Consider the following 21,396-nt stretch of genomic DNA (forward strand, 5'->3'; position numbering starts at 1 on the left):
CCAGTGCAAAGTTTGAAAGATGATTGCTTAACTCCACAAAAGGCAGTAAAATTTCAGGAATGGGAAACATGATGCACAAACTGTTTCTCTCTCAACTCTCAGCAATTGCATTTAGCTCTCGGGTGCTGTAATTGTAAACCTCAGATCCTGTTGCTTTAACTCGATATCATGAAACCTTAGGAAAAGAACACCTGGTGGCCCTTTGCTCAAGGGCATTGGAACCACAAGGCTAAGGCTGAGGCTAATGCTGGGCTGAGGCAGGAACAGCAACTGGGCAATGCTGTAAAGAATTGGTGGGACTTGGGGTGGGTGAAGTGCTGAGGCCAAAAGCTGGGATAGGCTTGAAAGGTGTGGTGAGGCTAACCTCTGGACTGAGTTAGGGAACAGCAAGGCCAGAACATGTGGGAGGGAATGAGCAGGTGGCCCTGAGAAATTGGCTACAAGCTGAAGTGTTGGCAGCTTGTGGCATTGAGTCTCAGGTGAGGTGTAATAAATAAACTGGCACATTCTCACAGACAGGCGAGATGTCTGACAAAGATGGTCTCTGACAGGCACGCTCCTACAATATCGGGAGATGTTTAAAGTCTTCAATTATACTCATCTCGAGGGCCTCTACACTTCTAATACCCCTTTTATCTGTTTTAATAAGCTCCCAGGGTTTTCTCTTTTTCCTGCAGGTGTAGTATAGTTCCTTTTTCTTATTGTAATTGCGCTCTCTGTCCATTTTGAGAATAATCAATTATTTAGTTGGGTATATAGAATCATAGAATCACACTGTCATAGAAATTTCATCACAGAAGGAGGGGATTTTCCTGGTCTGGCTTGTACGATGCCAGCTCCACATCACAGCTATGCTTTTTCTCCAAGTCTAAAACTTTTCTTTGTGTATATCAGATGCCCTCTTGAATGCTGTGGTTAAACTTGCTTCAATAGTCACTTGTAAATTCTACTCTATAGCCCTTCGCATTAAAACAATTTCTTCTAACCAACAACAATAACTTGCATTTATATAGTGCCTTCATTATAGTAAAACATCCAAGGTGCTTCACAGGAGCATGATCAAACAAAATTTGACACCAAGCCACATAAGGAGATATTAAAGCAGGCTTGGTCAAAGAGGTGGTTTTTAAGGAGCGTCTTAAATGAGGAGAGTGAGGTAGGGAGGTGGAGAGGTTTAGGGAGGGAATTCCAGAGCTTAGGGCCTTAGCAGCTGAAGGCATTGCTGCCAATGGTGGAGCGATTAAAATTGAGAATGCATGAAGATGCGCAAGAGGCCAGAATTAGAGGAGTGCAGAGATCCTGGAGGGTTGTGGGGCTGGAGGAGGTTACAGAGATAGGGAGGGGTGAGGCCATGGAGGGATTTGAATACAAGAATGAGAATTTTAAAATCAAGGCGTTGCTTAACTGGGAGCCAATGTAGGTCAGCGAGCACAGGGGTGATGGGTGAATGGGACTTGGTGCGAGTTAGGAGACGGGCAGCAGACTTTTGGATGAGCTTAAGTTTATGGAGGGTGGAAGATGGGAGGTCGGCCAGGAGTGAATAGTCAAGTCTAGAGGTAACAAAGGCATGGATGAGGGTTTCAGCAGCAGATGAGCTGAGGCAGGGGCGGAGTTGGGCGATGTTACGGAGGTGGAAGTAGGCAGTCTTAGTGATGGCGTAGCTATATGGTCGGAAGCTCATCTTGGGGTCAAATATGACACCAAGGTTGCAAACAGTCTGGTTCAGCCTCAGACAGTTGCCAGGGAGAGGGATGGAGTTTGTGGCGGGGACCGAAGACCATGGCTTCGGTCTCCCCAGTATTTAGTTGGAGGAAATTTAGAGACAGTAGATGGGTCAAGAGAGGTGGTGCTCAGGTAAAGCTGGGTGTCATCAGCGTACATGTGGAACCTGATATGCTTCGGATGATGTCGCCGAGGAGCAGCATGTAGATGAGAAACAGGAGGGGGCCACGGATAGATCTTTGGGGCGGACAGAGGGAATGGTGTGGAAATGGGAAGAAAAGCCATTGCAGGTGATTCTCTGGCTACGACTGGATAGATGAGAATGGAACTAGGCGAGTGCAGTACCTTCCAAACCCGCGACCTCTTCCACCGAGAAGGGCAAGGGCAGCAGACGCATGGGAACACCACCACCTCCAAGTTCCCCTCCAAGTCACACACCATCCAGACTTAGAAATAAATCGCCGATCCTTCATCGTCGCTGGGTCAAAATCCTGGAACTCCCTCCCTAACAGCACTGTGGGAGTACCTTCACCACACGGACTGCAGCGGTTCAAGAAAGCAGCTCCTCACCACCACCTTCTCGAGAGCAGTTAGGGATGGGCAATAAATGCTGGCCTTGCCAGCGACGCCCACATCCCATAAACGAATAAAAAAAAGAGTCCCACAGCTGGACGACGGAGGAGAGGTGTTGAAGGAGGATGGTGTGGTCGACCGTGTCAAAGGCTGCAGATAGGTTGAGAAGGACGAGGTGGGATTGTTTACCATGGTAACAGTCATATAGGATGTAATTTGTGACTTTGATAAGAGCTGTTTCAGTACTGTAACCTTCTGTATGCTAATTTATACTTAATTTGCATACGCTGTTTAAAAGTGTTATATTTTTCCTCTTTCAACAATACTTCCCAGTTAATGTTTTAGTTCAATCCACATTCCATTTGTTTCCATTATTAAGGTAATCTATATATTTAATGTTTTGTGCTCATTCAGGTAGGAACATAGTAAGGGAAGTTAGTGCTGGGGAATGGGACCCTTTCCATTTCAGACATCCAGTGCCCGCATCAAGCACTCTGAGATCACATGCAGAGTGATGTGCCTCAACCCCAACTATAGGAGATCACCTCCGACTGCACCAGTGTGGCACTTTCTGCACCAACCATCCGTGGTCCTTTCTGAGCGACACTGCCAATTAGGAACTGGATTGACGGTGCTCAAATTCATGTCGCACAGGATCCGGCAGAAAAGTCACATGGTTGTGATTTGGTGTTTAAAGGTGCTGATTATCCGCATGGTAGTCAGTGGTAGCACAGTCCTCTGATTAATTTGGCCTCAATACATGTGTGTAATGTATCCAAGTTTGCTGATGATACAAAGCTAGGTGGGAAAGTAAACTGTGATGAGGACACAGAGTCTGCAAAGGAATCATACAACAGTACAGCACAGAAGGGAGATCATTCGGCCCATCGAGTCTGCGCGGCTCTTTCGAAGAGCAAATATAGACAGGTTAAGTAAGTGGGCAGTAAGGTGGCAGATGGAGTAAATTGTGAGGTTATTCACTTTGGTAGGAAGAATAGAAAAACAGAATTTTTTTACATGAGAAACTATTAAATGTTGATGTTCAGAGAGAATTGGATGTCCTTGTACACGGAACACGGAAAGTTACAATGCAAGTACAGACTGCAATTAGGAAGGCAAATGGTATGTTGGCCTTTATTGCAAGGGGGTTGGAGTACGAGAGTAAGGAAGTCTTGCTGCAATTGTACTGGGCTTTGGTGAGACCACACCTGGAGTACTGTGCACAGTTTTGGTCTCTACCTAAGGAAGAATATACTTGCCATAGAAGGGGGTGCAACGAAAGTTCACTAGATTGATTCCTGGAATGAGAGGGTTGTCCTATGAGGAGAGATTGAGTAAATTGGGCCTATACTCTCTGGAGTTTAGAAGAATGAGAGATGATCTCTTTGAAACATATAAGATTCTGAGGGGGATTGACAGGGTAGATGTTGAGAGAAATAAAAACAGAAAATGCTGGAAACACTCAGCGGGTCAAGCAGCATCTGTGGAGAGAGAAACAGAGTTAACGTTTCAGGTCGATGACCTTTCATCAGAACTAGATGCTGAGAGGTTGTTTCCCCTGGCTGGAGAGTCTAGAACTAGGGGGCATAGTCTCAGGATAAGGGGTCGGCCATTTAGGACTGAGGTGGGAGAGGGTTGTGAATCTTTGGGATTCTCTACCCCAGAGGGCTGTGGCTGCTCGGTCGTTGAGTATATTCAAGGCTGAGATTGATAGATTTTTGGACTCTAGGGGAATCGAGGGATATGGGGATAGGGCGGGAAAATGGAGTTGAGGTCGACGATCAGCCATGTTTTTATTGAATGACGGAGCAGGCTCGAGGGGCCGAATGGCCGACTCTTGCTCCTATTTCTTATGTTATGTTCTTGCGTAATAGGTCGTGTGTTCAAGCAACACTTCAGGACTTGAGCACATAATCTAGGCTGAGTCTGCAGTGCAATGACGAGGGAATGTTGCATTGTCAGAGGTGCCGTCTTTTAGCTGAGACTTTAAATCAAGGCCCAGTTTGCCTGTGGACATAAAAGATGCCATGTCATTATTTGAAGAGCTGGGAGTTAACATAAGAAAATAAGAAATAGGAGCAGGAGTCGGTCATTTGGCCCTTCAAGCCTGCTCCGCAATTCAATACGATCATGGCTGATCTTCTACCTCATCTTCACTTTCCTGCACTATCCCCATAGCCCTTGATTCCCTTAATATTGAAAAATCTATCACTCTTGGTCTTAAATATACTCAACGACTGAGCCTCCACAGCCCTCTGGGGTAGAGAATTCCAAAGATTCACCACCCTCTGAGTGAAGACATTTCTTCTCTGTGGACCTGGCCAACATTTATCCCTCAAACAGCAAAACCGATTAATTGGGCATTTATCCCATTGCTGTTTGTGGGACCTTGTGGTGCACAAATTGGCTGCTGTGTTTCCTACATAACAGTGGCTTCACTTCAAAAGTAAATAATTGGCTGTGAAGCACTTTGGGGCATGAAAGACACTATATAAATGCAAATTATTTTCTTTTAACTTAAATGTAGCCTTAGAGATTTCTAGCCTCTTAGAGGTTCCACTGCTATATTATGGATGCTATGCGGTCATTTGTATGAATTTATGAGTTACACTGGTGGTGTGCCTAATATTGTGGGTTAAAAATCAATCCTGTACCACATCCACTAATTTAGTTCTGTTGCCTCATTTCCATTTGGGACATTTCTAATGAGTTGATTAAAGTCGCCCATTATTATAACATTATTGTCGGTATGTGCCTTTCTGATCTCGGCATCCAATGTTTCATCGTCCTTAGCCTGCACAGGAGTCTATAGCAGATCCATATTGTTAACCTTGCCTGCTTGTTTATGCAAGCTTGACTGTTTATTTTAATGTCGATTTGCCTTCCTTAATTTCCAAATTCTCCTGAACATATAAAGCTCCTCCTCTCCTGTCTTTTTCATCCTTCCTCCACCACTGCATCTTGACCCATGTTTCCTTTCAACGTCATAATTTTCTGCTGCTTCTTGTGCCTGTAACTCGAGCATCTTACTTCGAGGGTGTTGTCTTTGGCTGAGCACACTCAGTCGTGTAGATTTTGTACATAAGCTTGTGATTCACTGGTCTGTCCACCCAGGTGAATGTAAGAGTTCCTTAGGCTGGGGTGAAGCGAAGATTCATTTGGGAAAACAAATTGTTTTTCAGGCCTCAAGAAAGAAGGAGTGGCTATGAACAGTCATACCATGGCGTGGCTGGACAACCCGATCACGATTCACTGGAAACCAAACGTCCACGGCTTGAACAGGTACCTGACCCCCACTTTCAGCGTGCTACAGTACTGCCCTTAGTGCACCCTGTACCAGAGGGGCTCCGAGCACCCACAGAGGTGAAGAAGGTAAGTGTTGGTTGTTAGAGTAGGCAGCACTATAGATGGTGTATTCATTCAAAAACCAAAAAGAGTACTGTCATATTAAACAAAATAAATTCTTCTAGCTTAGTTCTAATGCATATGCAACTCTGAGTGGGATAAACTAGAGAATGCTGGAAATACATAGCCGCCAGTCAGTTAGTTCCTGAAAAGAGGTTAGTGTTTTCAGTGGAGACCCTTCATCAGAATGTTTGGGTCCCTACTCAAAGCTTTAACCTGCCCTTTGTCTTTGGGTGGACTTGCTGATCATTTTTAACATTTGCAGTTTATATTTCCAGCATTTGTGCTTTTTTAATATTAACCGAGTGAAAGTAACTGAACGATTGCCTGAATTCCACACGTGGAGTGATTTCAAATGGCCCAATCTTTGGTAAAACATGACTTTGGGTCAGGGCTATCTCTTGGTGCCAACAAACCAAATCTAAAATCAACAACTGATTTTAGAAGCTGGTCCCTTAAATGATGTGATGTAATTGAGGTGTTTTAAGACGATTAAAGGATTCAATAGGGTAGATAGAGAGAAACTATTTCCTCTGGTGGGGGAGTTCAGAACAAGGGGCCATTAAAGTAGTGGAAATCTGGAACTCTTGCCCTCAAAAAGCTGTTGAGGCTGGGGGTCAATTGAAAATTTCAAAACTGAGTGATAGATTTTTGTTAGGCAAGGGTATTGAGGGTTACAGAACCAAGGCGGACAGATGGAGCTAAGATACAGATCAGCCATGATCTAATTGAATGGCGGAACAGACTCGAGGGGCTGAATGGCCTCCTCCTGTTCCTATGTTTTCCAGGAAACTTTTTCTGGAAAATGGTGGTGGTGGGAGTTTGCAGATGGGGTATATTTTGCATTTTGTGAAGTGACTAGCTGCTTGGTTAAAGAAACATTCAACTTTATATCGGTGCTGCTGCTGGGGGCTGCCTGTGGTATAGAACTGTTTAAAAACAGGAATAATTGTGGCTTAAATTAATAATGAATAGGGGAAGATATTTAGAGATGAAAATGGTGGCAGATGGAAACAGTTTACAATAGAAGCAGGGAAATCACCAATACACGGACAAGAAGGAAAATAAGCTGGCAAGTGTTCTGAGTGGCAGCAGTCCCTCTCTGGTGCTTCCACTGCCTTCCTAGCAAATTATTCCAAAGTAGTGTCACTGAGATCACTGCATCCTAATGGTTACCTGCCGTGGAATTCCTTCCCAGCAGCCGTTTCCCTCTGTTGTGTTTCCGAAGTTGGGTTTTATCATAGGAATATCTGATGCTTCTATGCAGGAAACTCCTGCAGAAACATCACCTAGAAATCCGTGTAAGAGCAAATTTTAAAGAGTAATTCTACTGAACTCCTGAAGTATACTGATATGAATTGTTTTCTTTTAAGAAACAAAGATTTGTGTTTGAGCAGGGACTGGGAGCTGACGGCTGTAAAAAAAAAAAAAAAAAAAAATACCAAGGCAGGAATGATTGCTGGGTTAGGCGGCACCATTTTGAAGAGTTGTGAGTTATATTTGAGAAGAGTGGAGGTAGAACATGACAGATGGTGAGAACAGGACTGAATCGAACAGCCTGTGAGCACTGGCAAATTCAATGGTGGATATCTTGAGTCTCCAGAAAAACAGAGAGAGGAAGAATAACAAATAGAGTTGGACAGAGTGAGAACCATCAGGGGAAGTATATGAGGAATGCAGAGAGAGTGCAACAGCAATAGAAAAACGGAGAGAGAGATGGAAAGAATTGGAGAGTAGGAGAAGCAGGGATATAGTAAGAGGAAGAATTTAATTGCTTTTGTCTGTGAGCAACACCTTAGAAGATCGCCTAGTATTTGCTGAGCTTGAGTGTGAGCTCAGCTCTGAGGGTTCACATTGCAATGTTTGTCCCCAGATCTCTGAGGGAACACTTGCACTTCCCATAACAGGAATGGAGCTTGGAATTTCAATTAGGTCTTTTCCTTCCCTCTCCTTCTTGCCCTGTGATTCCTTCCCTCTCCTCCTCGACCTTTGAACTGTTACATTCTTGTGAGTTTAAATGTCTTAAGTGGAAGCTGGTCTGGCAGTTGCGGTTTTGACCATAATTGTCTCCAAACTCCAGTCGTCTGACCTACCTGTTCTGGCGCGATTCATGGCCTTGAATGCTCCATTAAGCGTTTTTAAATTGCGAATTTTCTATGAGGTTTCCTAATAAAACCAATTGTTGCTGTAGTGATGTTTACAGCCTCTGTCTGATGCCCAACATGCAGGGAGTTCCCGTGTTTATTCACTCTTATTTCAGTAGCAAAAACAGCATTTTCACCTGTGCAAAAACTTAGATTTTTAAAAAATGATCAGGAGCTTAAGCAAATAGAGAACTGATTTGTCAAAGCTAGAAATTGGAAGGACAGTGTCTTCCACTCCTTCAGGGGACTTAACCCATCGACCTCAAAATAAATATTTGCGCACATTGGCAACATGTTTGTAAGAGACACAGAGAGGTGCATGCGCAGAGAGCAGAGCACAATCAAAGATTGATAGTCAGAGTGGGGCAGAGGAAGAGACAGACAGATAGAGCTGTGCATGCATCCCCCAACGGGGAAGAGGGGGGGCGGGGTAGAGACAGATAAACAGACATATGCTTACACACACTGACACAGCATAGTCAAGCAGAGGGAGATTTTGTTCAAGGATCCACACAACAGAACCCAAGCTCCAGTTGTGTGGCATTCTGAAAATAGATTTTTGGACCAACTCAAGTTGGGCTAAAAGCAGCCCGTCGTTGTGCCTTTGGAGATATATCTGACTACTTACTGGTCAGCAAGGCAAGGAGAGTTTTGGCTGTGGAAATGCCTGCCATTCAGTACCTGAAAAAGAGGATAGGTTTGTGTTTCAGGTAGAATCCTTTTGTCAGAGCTGATTTGTGCTTGTTTAGAACCAAAAGTATCTGAATTAATTATGCAAATTACTTTTCTCTCTCAATTCCTTCTTTAAATCTCTAACTCCAGCATCTGCTAAATTTATTGGGCCAGAAATTCCAGAACAGGGCTTGCAGCGCGTGCAAGCCCCGTATTTGCACTTATCCCGCGCTCCTGCCGATCAGCTTCTGGGACGCCTGAACTTGGAGAAATAGAAAGCACATTCCCGGGCAGCGTATGACGTCACGCCGCCCAGGAGTGCAGCCAGCGCGGACCCAGGAGCGTGCAGTGTAAGTGAGACACGCCCCTTGAGGTCTCAGTTTCACTGGACACGCCCCCAATGTTTCTGTCAAGCTGCTTTGCTTTTTTACATGCAAAGCAGCAGTTTAAATAGGTTTTTGGAAGTTTTTTGAAGATTTTGGTAACTTATATAAACTTTTTAAAATGTTTACATTATTTTGAGTAATCTGAAGTAGTTTTAAAGAGAATTAAAGCAATTTAAAGACTTTTAAAAGCCCTAAAAGAATTTTTTTAATTCCATTTATTTATTTAGCAATGTCGTCGTCATACGTGTCTTCACACTGTTCCCTTGGGGGAACTGTATGAAGTGGTGGAAGGATTTATGGCCGTGATTAACGCTCATTCCGTGACCGTAACCATCTTTGAACCAGCCATTAGGGCGGTTAGTCCTATGGCGGGAGTGTTTTACGGGCTCCCACAAGCTATACAAGGAGGGGGGGCCACCCACACCCACGGACGCATATATCCCACTGGATATCAACCCAGAATTTAGAGCCGGAGCTCCGACTCCACTTGCCGGGACTGTCTGGAGCGGGGTTCGAAACCCTACCCTGATCTGGCCCAGCGGCGGGGATCCTACCGCTATGACAAACGCCCAATCCGATTAGCAACGTGAAATGGCAGCATAGGGCTCCAGTCACGGGGAGGGAAAAGGCGCAGGAAACGTATGGGTGTCACCTTTTGTGCGGAGTGGGCCTTTTGCGTAGCAGTAAGCATCCCCGCCGCTGGGCCAGAAGGAGTAGGGTTTTGAACCCCACTCCAGACAGTCCCGGCAAGTGGAGTCGGAGCTCCAACTTTAAATTCTGGGTGGACATCCAGCGGGATACTTGCGTCCGTGGGTGTTGGTGGCCCCCCCCCCCTCAGATGGGTTGTGGGAGCCCGTAAAACCCTCCCGCCATAGGACTAACCACCCTAATGGCTGGTTCAAAGATGGTTACGGTCACGGAATGAGCGTTAATCACGGCCATAAATCCTTCTACCACTTCATACAGTTCCCCAAAGGGAACAGTGTGAGGATACGTCCGATGATGACCTCTTGCGCAATGCACCTCCTTGGACCCTCAGTCGCAGATGCGAGGGGGCAAGTCGTGCAAGTGTTAAATTTTTTATTTTATTGACATGTAAAATGTTGGCCCAATAATTCCCTTCCAAATGCGCTAGTACGGTCGGGGTACTTACGCATCTGGCCGGATGAAATGCCGGTTTTCAGCATGCACAGTGCATGTGGGGAAAACCGGCATTTCCTGTCCTCTGAACGAAGGGGTTCAGAGGCAGAACGCGTGCGACTGCACATGCAGCGCGTGCGCAGTATAATTCGCCGCTTTCATTAATGCTTTCAGTGAGGTCCAGTCATTACAACTTACACATGAAAAAAGCATGGGTACAGTTGCTACAGAGGCTGCGGAGGAAGATATTTCTTATCGTGGAGCTTCTGAAAGTATGTATGTCTGTATATATTCCTTTGCGTGTTATGTATATATTCCTTTACTTATGTGTATGAATGTATTATTTAATTATGACTTTCAGAGAAAGTAACTTACTGGAAAATCATAATTAAAAACATACATTCATAGTAAAGGAATATAAAACATACATACATATACGTAAAGGAATATATGTGGACATACATACATAACTCATTCTCACATTCCATTCACACAGCCACAATTGCTCCTTCTACCTACTGTTCTGAAAACCCTTTTTAAAAAAAAAAAAAAAAAATTTTAACTTTAAAACTTACTTAAAATTTCTTAAAATAACTTCCCTCCCTTTCCCAAACAAAAATATTGCATTTCAAAAGCTCCACGATAAAATATATCTTCCTCCGCAGCCAATGAACCACTTTACACTTGCTTTTTTTCAGTGTAACTTCTAAGGACTTAACCTCACGGATTTCATGAATGAAATCCACGAAGTTCACTGCGCAAGCGCTGCCTGTGCAGTCGCACGCGCTCGAGGTCTGGAAATGCCGGCGTTCCCCGCATGCGCTGTTCATGCTGAACGCCGGCATTTCCAACGGCCAGAAGCGTGAGTAAGCCGACCGTACTCACGCCTTTGGCCTGGAATTTCTGGCCCATTATCTATCCATGTAATATGTGTATATATACATAATTTATGTTTTTGCACGTTAAACAATAATTTCACTAATCATCATACTGTGTGAAACTAATACACCGTTACAAGGGAAGGTGAGGGAGATTCTAGTCACGTCATTCTCAGCCTGGGTTTTGGAGGCTGGAACCTGTACACAATGATAATCTATACTCTTGGCTGTGTGGTATAAATTAAAACACCGCAGTGTCACTATGCCAATAGAAGCATCACTGCATCGTGTGCAGCTTATTAAAGGAGGGCTGTCACCATCAGCAAACAAATTAACTCCAAGATTTATGATAATCTTACACAATTTGTTTTTAAAAGTTAAGTAGCATTGCTGGATATAATTGTTGAGGTGTTACTGAGTCTGGCTGTACAAGAGAATTAAATTAACTCTGGTAGTGATTCCAAACTGCTTCAGCATCAACTGTGCGTTGATATCCACTCCATTGCCACACCAGGCCTGTAACCTTCCAAAGCAGAGTCTCGGTGATATCGTGAGTTGATATACCTATCAATTCATCCAATGAAAAGCGACGAGTTAAGAAAGTAACTATAGGTTTTTATTGGCTAAATAACAGAGCCCACCCTCGTGGGTGATCGGATCCAACAAGGAGGAATACCAGCCAGTCGACCACCTTTATACCTGGGCAGGTAGGTGGAGCCATGGGCGGAGTCAGCAGTGGTCAGCCCAGGTATAACAGTGTGACAAGAGGCGACCTCGTGTAGTGATACAACAGTGCAAACCGTGATAACCATAGTGTAACGATATAACAGTGATAACCATAGTGTAACGATAGTGAACGATAAAAGTGGTTTACCACATTCACCCCTTGTTTAGATTTGAGTCCGGCGGGGTGAAGTGTACTACCAGTTCGGGTATGTCAGTCTGTCCGGAGGCCTCGTAAGCCTTTCTGATCGTCGCAGCAGCGGCGGCGGTGATGCAGTATCCGACGTTAATGCTGGTGTCTGCGTGGTCGGCGAAGGCTCGTGGGGTTCCGGCATGCCGTCTACCTGGGCTGGATTTGGGGGGGTGGTGGGGGGTAACGGTGGTGTCTCAGGGATGCCCGAGGGTGCGAGGTCTCGTAAGGAGACTGTGTCCTCCTGCCCGTCTGGGTACGCCACATAGGCGTACTGGGGGTTGGCGTGCAGGAGGTCCACCCTCTCGACCGGGGGGTCCGTTTTATGGGCCCTCACGTGCTTTCGCAGCAAGACGGGCCCCAGAGAGGTCAGCCATGTTGGTAGCGTGGTTCCCGTAGTCGACTTCCTGGGGAAAACAAACATTCGTTCATGGGGGGTGGCGTTAATGGCAGTGCAAAGCAGTGACCGGATGGAGTGCAGCGCTGCCGGGAGGACTTCCTGCCAGCGAGAGGTTGGGAGGCCCTTAGACTTTAAGGCTAAGAGAACGGCCTTCCAGACAGTCGCGTTCTCTCTTTCCACCTGGCCGTTCCCCCGGGGGTTGTAGCTGGTGGTCCTGCTTGCAGCAATACCTCTCGCTAGTAGGAACTGGCGAAGTTCCTCGCTCATGAAGGAGGAGCCCCGGTCGCTATGTATATAGTTCGGGAACCCGAACAAGGCGAAGAGGTCGTTCAGGCATCTGATGACCGTGGTGCTGGTCATGTCTGGGCAGGGGAAGGCAAAGGGGAAACGGGAGTACTCATCAATAATGTTGAGGAAGTACACATTACGGTCAGAGGACGGGAGAGGCCCCTTAAAATCGATGCTCAAACGCTCGAAGGGGCGGGTGGCCTTGATCAGGCTTGCTCTGTCCGGCCTAAAGAAATGCGGTTTGCATTCGGCACAGGTTTGGCAGTTCCTGTTCATGGTCCTGACCTCCTCGATGGAGTAGGGCAGGTTGCGGGCCTTAATGAAGTGGTAAAGTCTGGTGACCCCAGGGTGGCAGAGGTCGTTGTGGAGGGTCTGCAGTCTATCACTTTGCACGCTGGCGCATGTACTTCGTGATAGAGCATCTGGGGGTTCGTTCAGTTTACCAGGCCGGTACAAGATATCATAATCATAGGTGGAGAGCTCGATTCTCCACCTCAAGATCTTGTCGTTCTTGATTTTGCCCCTCAGCTTGTTATTAAACATAAAAGCGACCGAACGTTGGTCGGTGAGGAGGGTAAATCGTTTGCCTGCCAGGCAGTGCCTCCAGCGTCGTACAGCCTCCACGATCGCCTGGGCCTCCTTCTCGACCGAGGAGTGTCGGATCTCAGGGCCCTGGAGGGTCCTTGAGAAGAAGGCCACTGGTCTCCCCTCCTGGTTAAGGGTTGCGGCCAGGGCGAAGTCGGATGCATCGCTCTCCACTTGGAAAGGGATAGACTCATCCACCGCGTGCATTGTGGCCTTAGCAATGTCTCCCTTAATGAGGGAGAAGGCTGCGCACGCTTCTGCCGTCAGGGGGAAGGAGGTGGACTTCATGAGGGGTCTGGCTTTGTCCGCATAATTGGGCACCCATTGGGCATAGTAGGCGAAGAGCCCCAGTGTTCTCTTCAGCGCCTTTGGACAGAGGGGGAGCTCCATGAGGGGGCGCATTCTTTCGGGGTCGGGGCCGATGACTCTGTTCTCTACTACGCAGCCGAGGATGGCAAGGCGCGAGGCGTTAAACACACATTTCTCCTTATTGTAGGTGAGGTTCAGCCGCTGGGCCGTACGGAGGAATCTCTCCAGATTAACATCATGGTCCTGCCGGTCGCGGCCGCAGATGGTGACGTTATCTAGATAGGGGAACGTGGCTTGCAGCCCGTTCTGGTCAACCATCCGGTCCATCTCCCTTTGGAAAACCGAAACCCCGTTGGTGACGCCGAAGGGAACCCTCAGGAAGTGGTAGAGGCGGCCATTCGCCTCGAAGGCGGTATACTGGCGGTCCTCAGGGCGGATAGGGAGTTGGTGATAGGCCGACTTAAGGTCGATGGTAGAGAATACACGGTACTGTGCAATCTGATTGACCATATCAGATATGCGGGGAAGGGGGTATGCGTCCAGCTGGGTGTACCGGTTTATGGTTTGGCTGTAGTCGATGACTAGGCGGTTTTTATCGCCGGTCTTGACGACTACGACCTGGGCGCGCCAGGGGCTGTTGCTCCTCTCGATGATGCCCTCCTTCAGGAGGCACTGCACTTCAGAGCTAATAAAAGCTCTGTCCCCGGCGCTGTACCGCCTGCTCTTGGTAGCGACGGGTTTACAGTCGCGGGTGAGGTTGGCGAACAGGGAGGGAGGCGGGACCCTGAGGGTGGATAGGCCGCAGGTGGTACGCGGTGGGCGGTTTAAGGGATGCTGGTTGTCGACTGTGAGTGGGGGGAGGGGTCCACCGTATGCTAGAGTGACACTTTGAAGGTGGGATTGGAAATCCAGCCCTAGTAGGACGGCAGCGCAGAGTTGGGGCAGGACGAGAAGTTTAAAATTTTTATACTCCGTGCCCCTAACCGACAGGGTCACAACACAGTAGCCGCTGATGTCTGTAGAGTGGGACCTAGACGCCATCGAGATCCGGTTGCGCGTTGGCCGGACAGTGAGGGAGTAGTGGCTCACCGTGTCTGGATGGATGAAGCGCTCCGTGCTTCCACTGTCGAACAGGCAGGTCGTGGCGTGGCCGTTTACTTCGATGTCCATCATGGACTTGGACAGGTAATGCGGGCGAGCTTGGTCCAGTGTGACGGAGGCTAGTGTATGGCTGAGCGAGCTGCTGTAGTCTGCGGGTGAGGCGGTGGTCGGGTCTGGAGGCAAGGTGGCGGTCGAGTGTGGTGGGCAAAATGGCGGCGCCCACGAGGTGGAGTAAAATGGCGGAGAAGATGGCTGCCCCCGCAACTCACATGTGGCACTGCTGGTGTCGGTGGCCTTGATCAAAGATGGCCGCCCCCACGACTCTCACGAGGGGATACTGGCATCTGTGGCCTTGATGAAAGATGGCTGCCCCCACAGCTCGCATGAGGCACTGCTGGTGTCTGTGGTTCTCCCTCTGCAGGCCTTAGCGAAGTGGCCTTTCTTCTGGCAACTTGAGCAAGTCGCGTTTCTCGCAGGGCAGCGCGACCTCGGGTGTTTCGCCTGGCCGCAGAAGAAGCAGCCGGCGGCCCGATCGCAGGGCTCCGATGTCGCAGCCGGTACCGGGGGTGGCGGTCCCGATCGGGTCCGGGACGCCGACGCTGAGGTAGGTCCCGGAGGCGGCGCTGCGAGGGGTATTGCGGTCGGGGTCGGTCCCGAGTCCCAGGGTCGCGAATTACAGTACCTGGAGTACGCCTCGAGGTCCCGATGGGCCACTTCTAGAGAGCGAGCGAGGGCTGCAGCTGTGTTCAGGTCGAGGTCCTTTGATTCAAGCAGTCTTTGCCGTGAGTAGTCAGACCACAGGCCTTTCACGAAGGCGTCTCGGATATTATCTTCAGTATTTTCTGCCGCCGTTACCGCTTTAAAGTCACAGTCCCTGCCGAGTGTTTGTAGCGCCCGTAAAAATTCATCTACGGACTCTCCTGGCTGTTGCGGGCGGGATCTTAGGAGATGTCTGGCATACATGGAATTTACCGGGCTCCGGTACTGTTGTTTCAGCAGGTTGATGGCGGCCTCGTATGTAGTAAGGTCCTGGATGAGTGCGAATACTTTAGGGCTCACTTGGGCGGTCAGAACTCTTAGCTTGGATCTCTGAGGCACGCCGGATTCTCCCAGGTAGGATTCGAAGCAGCTCAGCCAGTGTTTGAAGTCGAGGGCTGAGTTTGCTGCCTGTGGGTTTAGATCCAGGTACGGTGGTCGGAGGGCTCGCAGCCAGGCCGGCTGCTGTGGCTGTTGTAGCTGGGCGTCTGACTGGTCGTTTGGCTGCTCCGTCGACTGGTCGTTTGGCTGCTCAGGTAACGACATTTAAAAAATTTAGCCAATAAAATTGATATACCTATCAATTCATCCAATGAAAAGCGACGAGTTAAGAAAGTAACTGTAGGTTTTTATTGGCTAAATAACAGAGCCCACCCTCGTGGGTGATCGGATCCAACAAGGAGGAATACCAGCCAGTCGACCACCTTTATACCTGGGCAGGTGGGTGGAGCCATGGGCGGAGTCAGCAGTGGTCAGCCCAGGTATAACAGCGTGACAAGTGGCGACCTCGTGTAGTGATACAACAGTGCAAACCATGATAACCATAGTGTAACGATATAACAGTGATAACCATAGTGTAACGATAGTGAACGATAAAAGTGGTTTACCACATGAGTACCTGCTCTTTTCAAATAAAACAATATAGCGGAAGGGTGGTGGAGATGATGGTAAATCTTTTGTAACTGATTCCCCTCCCATTTTATTACATAAGGCCAGTTATTGCGAATACATTCGTAGTTTGAACAGGAAACCAGCCATATCTTTAATTAACACTCCAGCGATAAACTATTTTAATGAGGGAAAACTGTACACTGATTTATATTTTGATATAGTGGAGGGAGGTGCACAGTATTCACTGTACAGCTGTGTGTTTTACATTGGATTATGACACTTCAGGGTCAGCGTGGCCATTGGGGGAGATGCTCTGACAGTATTTTTCTTTAGCTATCCATCATGCCTTGTCTATAGTTGTTAGGTTGGGTCGCCTTTCTTATGATGCCAGGAGCTAGTGAAGGTGCGCTCTGTTTGGGTGAAGCGTGCGTGGGTGGGGATGACTGGCGGGGCGGGCATGGATGGGGCCGGCATGGGTGGGGTGGGTGTGGGTGGGGAGGGTGGGTGTGGACGGGTGTGGGTGGGTCGGGTGTGGACGGGTGTCGGTGGGGCGGGCGGGCGTGGGTGGGGCGGGCGCGGATGGGAGGGCACGTGTTGGGCTGACTTAAAAGGGACACCAGTGGTGTGACTCTGCTTAAGGACCTCTAGTGGTGGAATGTGGTACTGGAATGTCACAGAACTAATTGGACCAGTAAAAATGGTTATAGGCCAAAATGTTTCAATAGTTCAATCATAAAATCAGTTTATTCACAAGTAGCTTTGCACTTTAAGGTATCATGGGATCGGGGACAAATGCTGAAAGGGCCTCACTGCCCAGTCCTGACCACAGAATGTAGTAATCTGTTGCACAACTGCAAGAGGCATCATACTCCATTATGTAAATACAATCTGCTCTTGAATCTAAATTTAATTCTGGTCATCTGATAATTCACAATTTAACTTGAGCTCTAACTTCTGGGTGATATGGAAGAGCAGAGGGATTTGGGGGTTCAATCTCCTGACAGTACAAGCAGCACTTCAAGTGGGCAAAGCCATAGAAAAAGTTAATGCAATACTGTGTTTTATGGCTAGAGGTATAGAATGTAAAAGTGGAGATGTAATGGTGAATCTCTATAAAGCTTTAGTAAGACCACAGTTGGAGACTGGGTGCAGTTTTGGGCTCTACACTATTGGAAGGGCATTGAGGCAATAGAGAGGGTACAGCACAGATTCACGAGGATGCTGCTTGGTATGAGGAATACAAATACAAAGATCTGTAAAAATTGGGGCTGTTCTCATTGGAACAGATAGGATTATATGAGGTGATTTGATAGAGATAATTATGATGGGATGGGACCGGGTGGGTTGAAACAGTCTGTTTCTAGTGGTTGAGAATATAGAGCAAGGGGATGTAGATATAAGATTAATTGTAAGAGATTTAGGACAGAGAGCAGGAGAAACTTTTTACACAGAATTACATAGACTGTACAGCACAGAAACAGGCCATTTGGTGCATGCCAGTGTTTATGCTCCTCGCACCCTATTTCATCTAACGCCATCAGCATTTCCTTCTACTCCTTCCCCCCCCATCACGTGTTTATCTAGCTCGCCCCCCTCACGTGTTTATCTAGCTCCCCCCCCACGTGTTTATCTAGCTCCCCCCCCACGTGTTTATCTAGCTCCCCCCTTCACGTGTTTATCTTAGCTTCCCCCCACCCCCTCACGTGCTTGTCTAGCTTCCCCTTAAATGCATCTATGCTAGTCACCTCAACTACTCCATGTGGTAGCGAGTTCCGCATTCTCACCACTCTGGGTAAAGAAGTTTCTCCTGAATTCCCTATTGAATTTATTAGCGACCATCTTACATTGATGGCCCCTAGTTCTGGTCTCCCCCACAAGTGAAAACTCTACGTCTACCCTATCGAACCCTTTCATAATCTTAAAGACCTCCCTCAAGTCACCCCTCAGCCTTCTCTTTTCTAGAGAAAAGAGACCCAGCTTGTTCAACCTTTCCTGATGGGTATAACCTCTCAGTTCTGGTATTATCCATGTAAATCTTTCTTGCACCTTCTCCAGTTCTTCTATATTCCATTATATAACATGGGGACCAGAGCTGTTCGCAGTACTCCCAAGTGTGGTCTAATCCAAGGTTCGATACAAGTTTAGCAGAACTTCTCTGCTTTTCAATTCTATCCCTCTAGAAATGAACAATGCTTTGTTTGATAGGTTGTTGAAGAGAAGGGAACGGGGCGGGCGCAGGGGATTAGGACATTGCTTGTGCGACGGATAAACACCAACACAGACTGGTTGGGCCGAATGGCCTGTTTCTGTGTTATAATTTCTATGCATGTTTTTATGTTGTGGTGTTATTTATTTGCTTAATTTGAAATACTAGATAATTCAAAATTTTGTAACACCAAAAAACCCGACTATTATAAGGAGTAGACTGAATGAAACTTTTCAGGGACCTGAATTTGAGAAGACTGTTTTCCTAGATAAGCGATGAAATTATAGATCCCCTGTTTAACACAAATTAGAGAAAGATTTTAGTGTTCTGACTGAAAAGGCCATCGATTTATCAGATGAAAAATAAAAAATGTCTCAATCATTACTGAGTTTGGTTTCTGCTTTTGAATATTGGTTAGAAGCTAGAAATAGCTGCTGGAAATGACTAGGCACAACTAGTTTGCTCAAACATCGATTTCAGTTAACTCAGAATGGATCTATTGGTTGCTGCTGCTGATGTGTTACAGTAATGTACAGCTGTATGTATTAGGATAACCATCTGAGCTAATCTGTGGTTTAGGAGTTTCTACTTCAGCCAAATGTTAGTAAGGAAAAGGCCAGCAGAGTAAAAGGAAGGGTGAGAGAACATTTCATCTGTATGTGTTGAGGCATCTGTTTAAGTATTGGTAAAAATCAATTAGCAACCTTGTGAAACATGTCAGTGTGTGTATTTAGTAAGGAGCTGATAGAACTGTAGTCATAATCTGTGCCTCAAGTGTTGAATCATTTTAGTATTTTAATGAATACACCACCTTAAAATGTGTCCAGCAAATTTGCTCCCATCAAAGCTGCATTCTCCAACATCATCAACCCTTTGCCCATGAACGTTCGCAAAAAAAGTGAGCGTTTACCTGCGAGTGATCGTTGCATCCACTTCAGTTTAATTTTATGGAAGAATCACCGCACAGATTGGCGTTTCACTAAACAATGGCTTGCGAGCTCAATTGCTTCAATTCGATTCTTTAAGAAGCTTGGTAAACTCCTGGATTCCTTTTGCATATGGAGGTGACGAGATTGATCCGTACAGCTCTATAAATGGTAAATTCTAATTTGAAAATGCTTTATTGGAATTCCACCTGACCTTGATTTCTCTTCACCAATTCTTGGGTATTAGAAGGAAATCTTCTGCCTTTCCTCCTGTGAATATTAACTTCAGCGGTTTGAACTCTGGTCCATTGTGTTTTCACCCAGTGGGAATATTTGTGTATTATATACCCTACTATTCTGTGTTTTTAATGTGTTCCAATGTTTGTTTTCTATACCATGGCCAGTAATATTGTCAAGTGATGATAGCAGAGGTTCCGATTCCTCTGACGGCTGTAGTTAAGTAGCTGTCTTCAGTTCTTCTCCGCTTATTTCCTTTCCTTAAATAATGTCCCAATCCACCTTACACAGACTTCCTGCAAAGAAAATGTTTGTATGAAACTTTCTCACCTCCCTCCCTTCCCCCCTTCTGATTTTTAAGGAGTCTTTTTCAATGAAGGCTGATGTTCCATCGTCACCAACGGCCAACCAGCAGGGTGGAGATGAACAAGATTCATCTCCTTCGAAACTATCCAAAGAGGAGCTCATCCAGAGCATGGACCGTGTCGATCGAGAAATAGCCAAAGTGGAGCAGCAGATCCTCAAACTGAAGAAAAAACAGGTACCGAGAGTTTCTGCAAGGGGAAAGGCGCTGGGTTTCTGACGTATGTGTGTCTGTGTGTGGGGGGGTTAGGAACATGCAACTGGTTTCTGGCCTTTCCTCCTTCCATACTTGGTTGATTTTTAACCTTTGTTGCAATTCCCCAAGGCCTGTGTCTTCCACCACCAGATTATCCTAGGAATAAGATTTATTTTATGTTTTAGGGGAAGAATTTTAACAATACAGGGGAAAGAACATTGCAGAGGCCCAGTAACCTGCAGGAGTGTAATAGCTGGATGGTAACGAGCACAGCTGCGTATCACTTTAAAACCTATTTTTCTATGTTTCTATAAAAGGCTTCAAGTGGTATGGGGAGAGAGCGGGAATATGGTATTGAGATAGAGAATCAGCCAAGATCATATTGAATGGCGGAGCAGGGCCGAATGGCCTACTCCTGCTCCTATGTTTCTCTGTTTTGGATTCAGTGCTGCAAGTTACCATTGTTTTGGTTATTGATGGTACAAAGTTGTGGACAGACTTTCCTGGGAATTCCATGATTGCACAGATTAATAGTTTCATTCATAAAATACAGCAGCATTTTGTCAAGTGTTACACCGACAGACCCAACAATGCTACTACAGGTACTTCAATCACTACTTCTCAGGAATGCAGTCTTCCCTCCTACTCTTTTCCAGACTTGGTGGTGTCTTTGTTCTGAGTCTTGTCTCTTCACCAGGGTTCCTCAACAAATGCAATGAATTGTTTAATGTTTTGTAGTTACCTAAACTTCAGTAACCAGTCATCTTTCTCATTTGTTCATAACTGAAGAGGGTATCGCCCAATCCTGGGGAGGTGTCGCTGTGGGGTTGGGATGCTGCTCTTTAGAATTTTGGCATCATTCAGTCGGTGTGGGTCCTATTTGACAGGGTGGGGGTGGGTGGCAAGGGGGAAGCTGCAACAAAAAGCCAATATTGCATCTTGCATAGACCCCTTCTGATCTGTTGGTGCTACAGCAGTCTTGTTATTGCATATGCATTAGTGCACTTACTAATTGTAGCAATGTATTTTTGGCCATTCATCAGTTAGTGATTTTCTGAGATTGGGTTGGGTGGACTGACTCTCGGCCTGCTTCCTTCCAAAAAGGGAAAATACTTCTTGCTGCATGACCCATGGAGACATTTGTGAATTGTCTCCTAAACTGCACTGGAATTAACACATAAGGAGCATTTTAGTATGGAAGTTCAAAACTAGTGAGAATTGACAGCTCAGCAGTCTGAAACTGGGAATCCTGTGTCCAAGAACAACAGGCAATCTGTAGCTGAGATCCATGTGTGTACAGGCCAA

At 46.6% G+C, this 21,396-nt stretch overlaps 1 protein-coding gene across 11 annotated transcripts in view; it reads left to right on the plus strand.

Moving 5' to 3' along the window:
- The window catches only part of ncor1 (nuclear receptor corepressor 1), a 372,353-nt gene that overhangs the window by 113,945 nt on the left and 237,012 nt on the right, over window positions 1-21,396 (plus strand). For all 11 annotated transcript variants that reach the window (XM_085964552.1, XM_085964550.1, XM_085964555.1 and 8 more), the window contains exons 4-5: window positions 5,478-5,577; window positions 19,894-20,073. In XM_085964552.1, the coding sequence (XP_085820678.1) occupies window positions 5,478-5,577; window positions 19,894-20,073 (280 nt within the window). The remainder of the gene's footprint in view (window positions 1-5,477; window positions 5,578-19,893; window positions 20,074-21,396) is intronic.

Source organism: Somniosus microcephalus, chromosome 22, assembly GCF_052327205.1.
Source record: "Somniosus microcephalus isolate GS21.2 chromosome 22, FLI_Smic_1.0, whole genome shotgun sequence".
Taxonomy (NCBI): domain Eukaryota; kingdom Metazoa; phylum Chordata; class Chondrichthyes; order Squaliformes; family Somniosidae; genus Somniosus; species Somniosus microcephalus.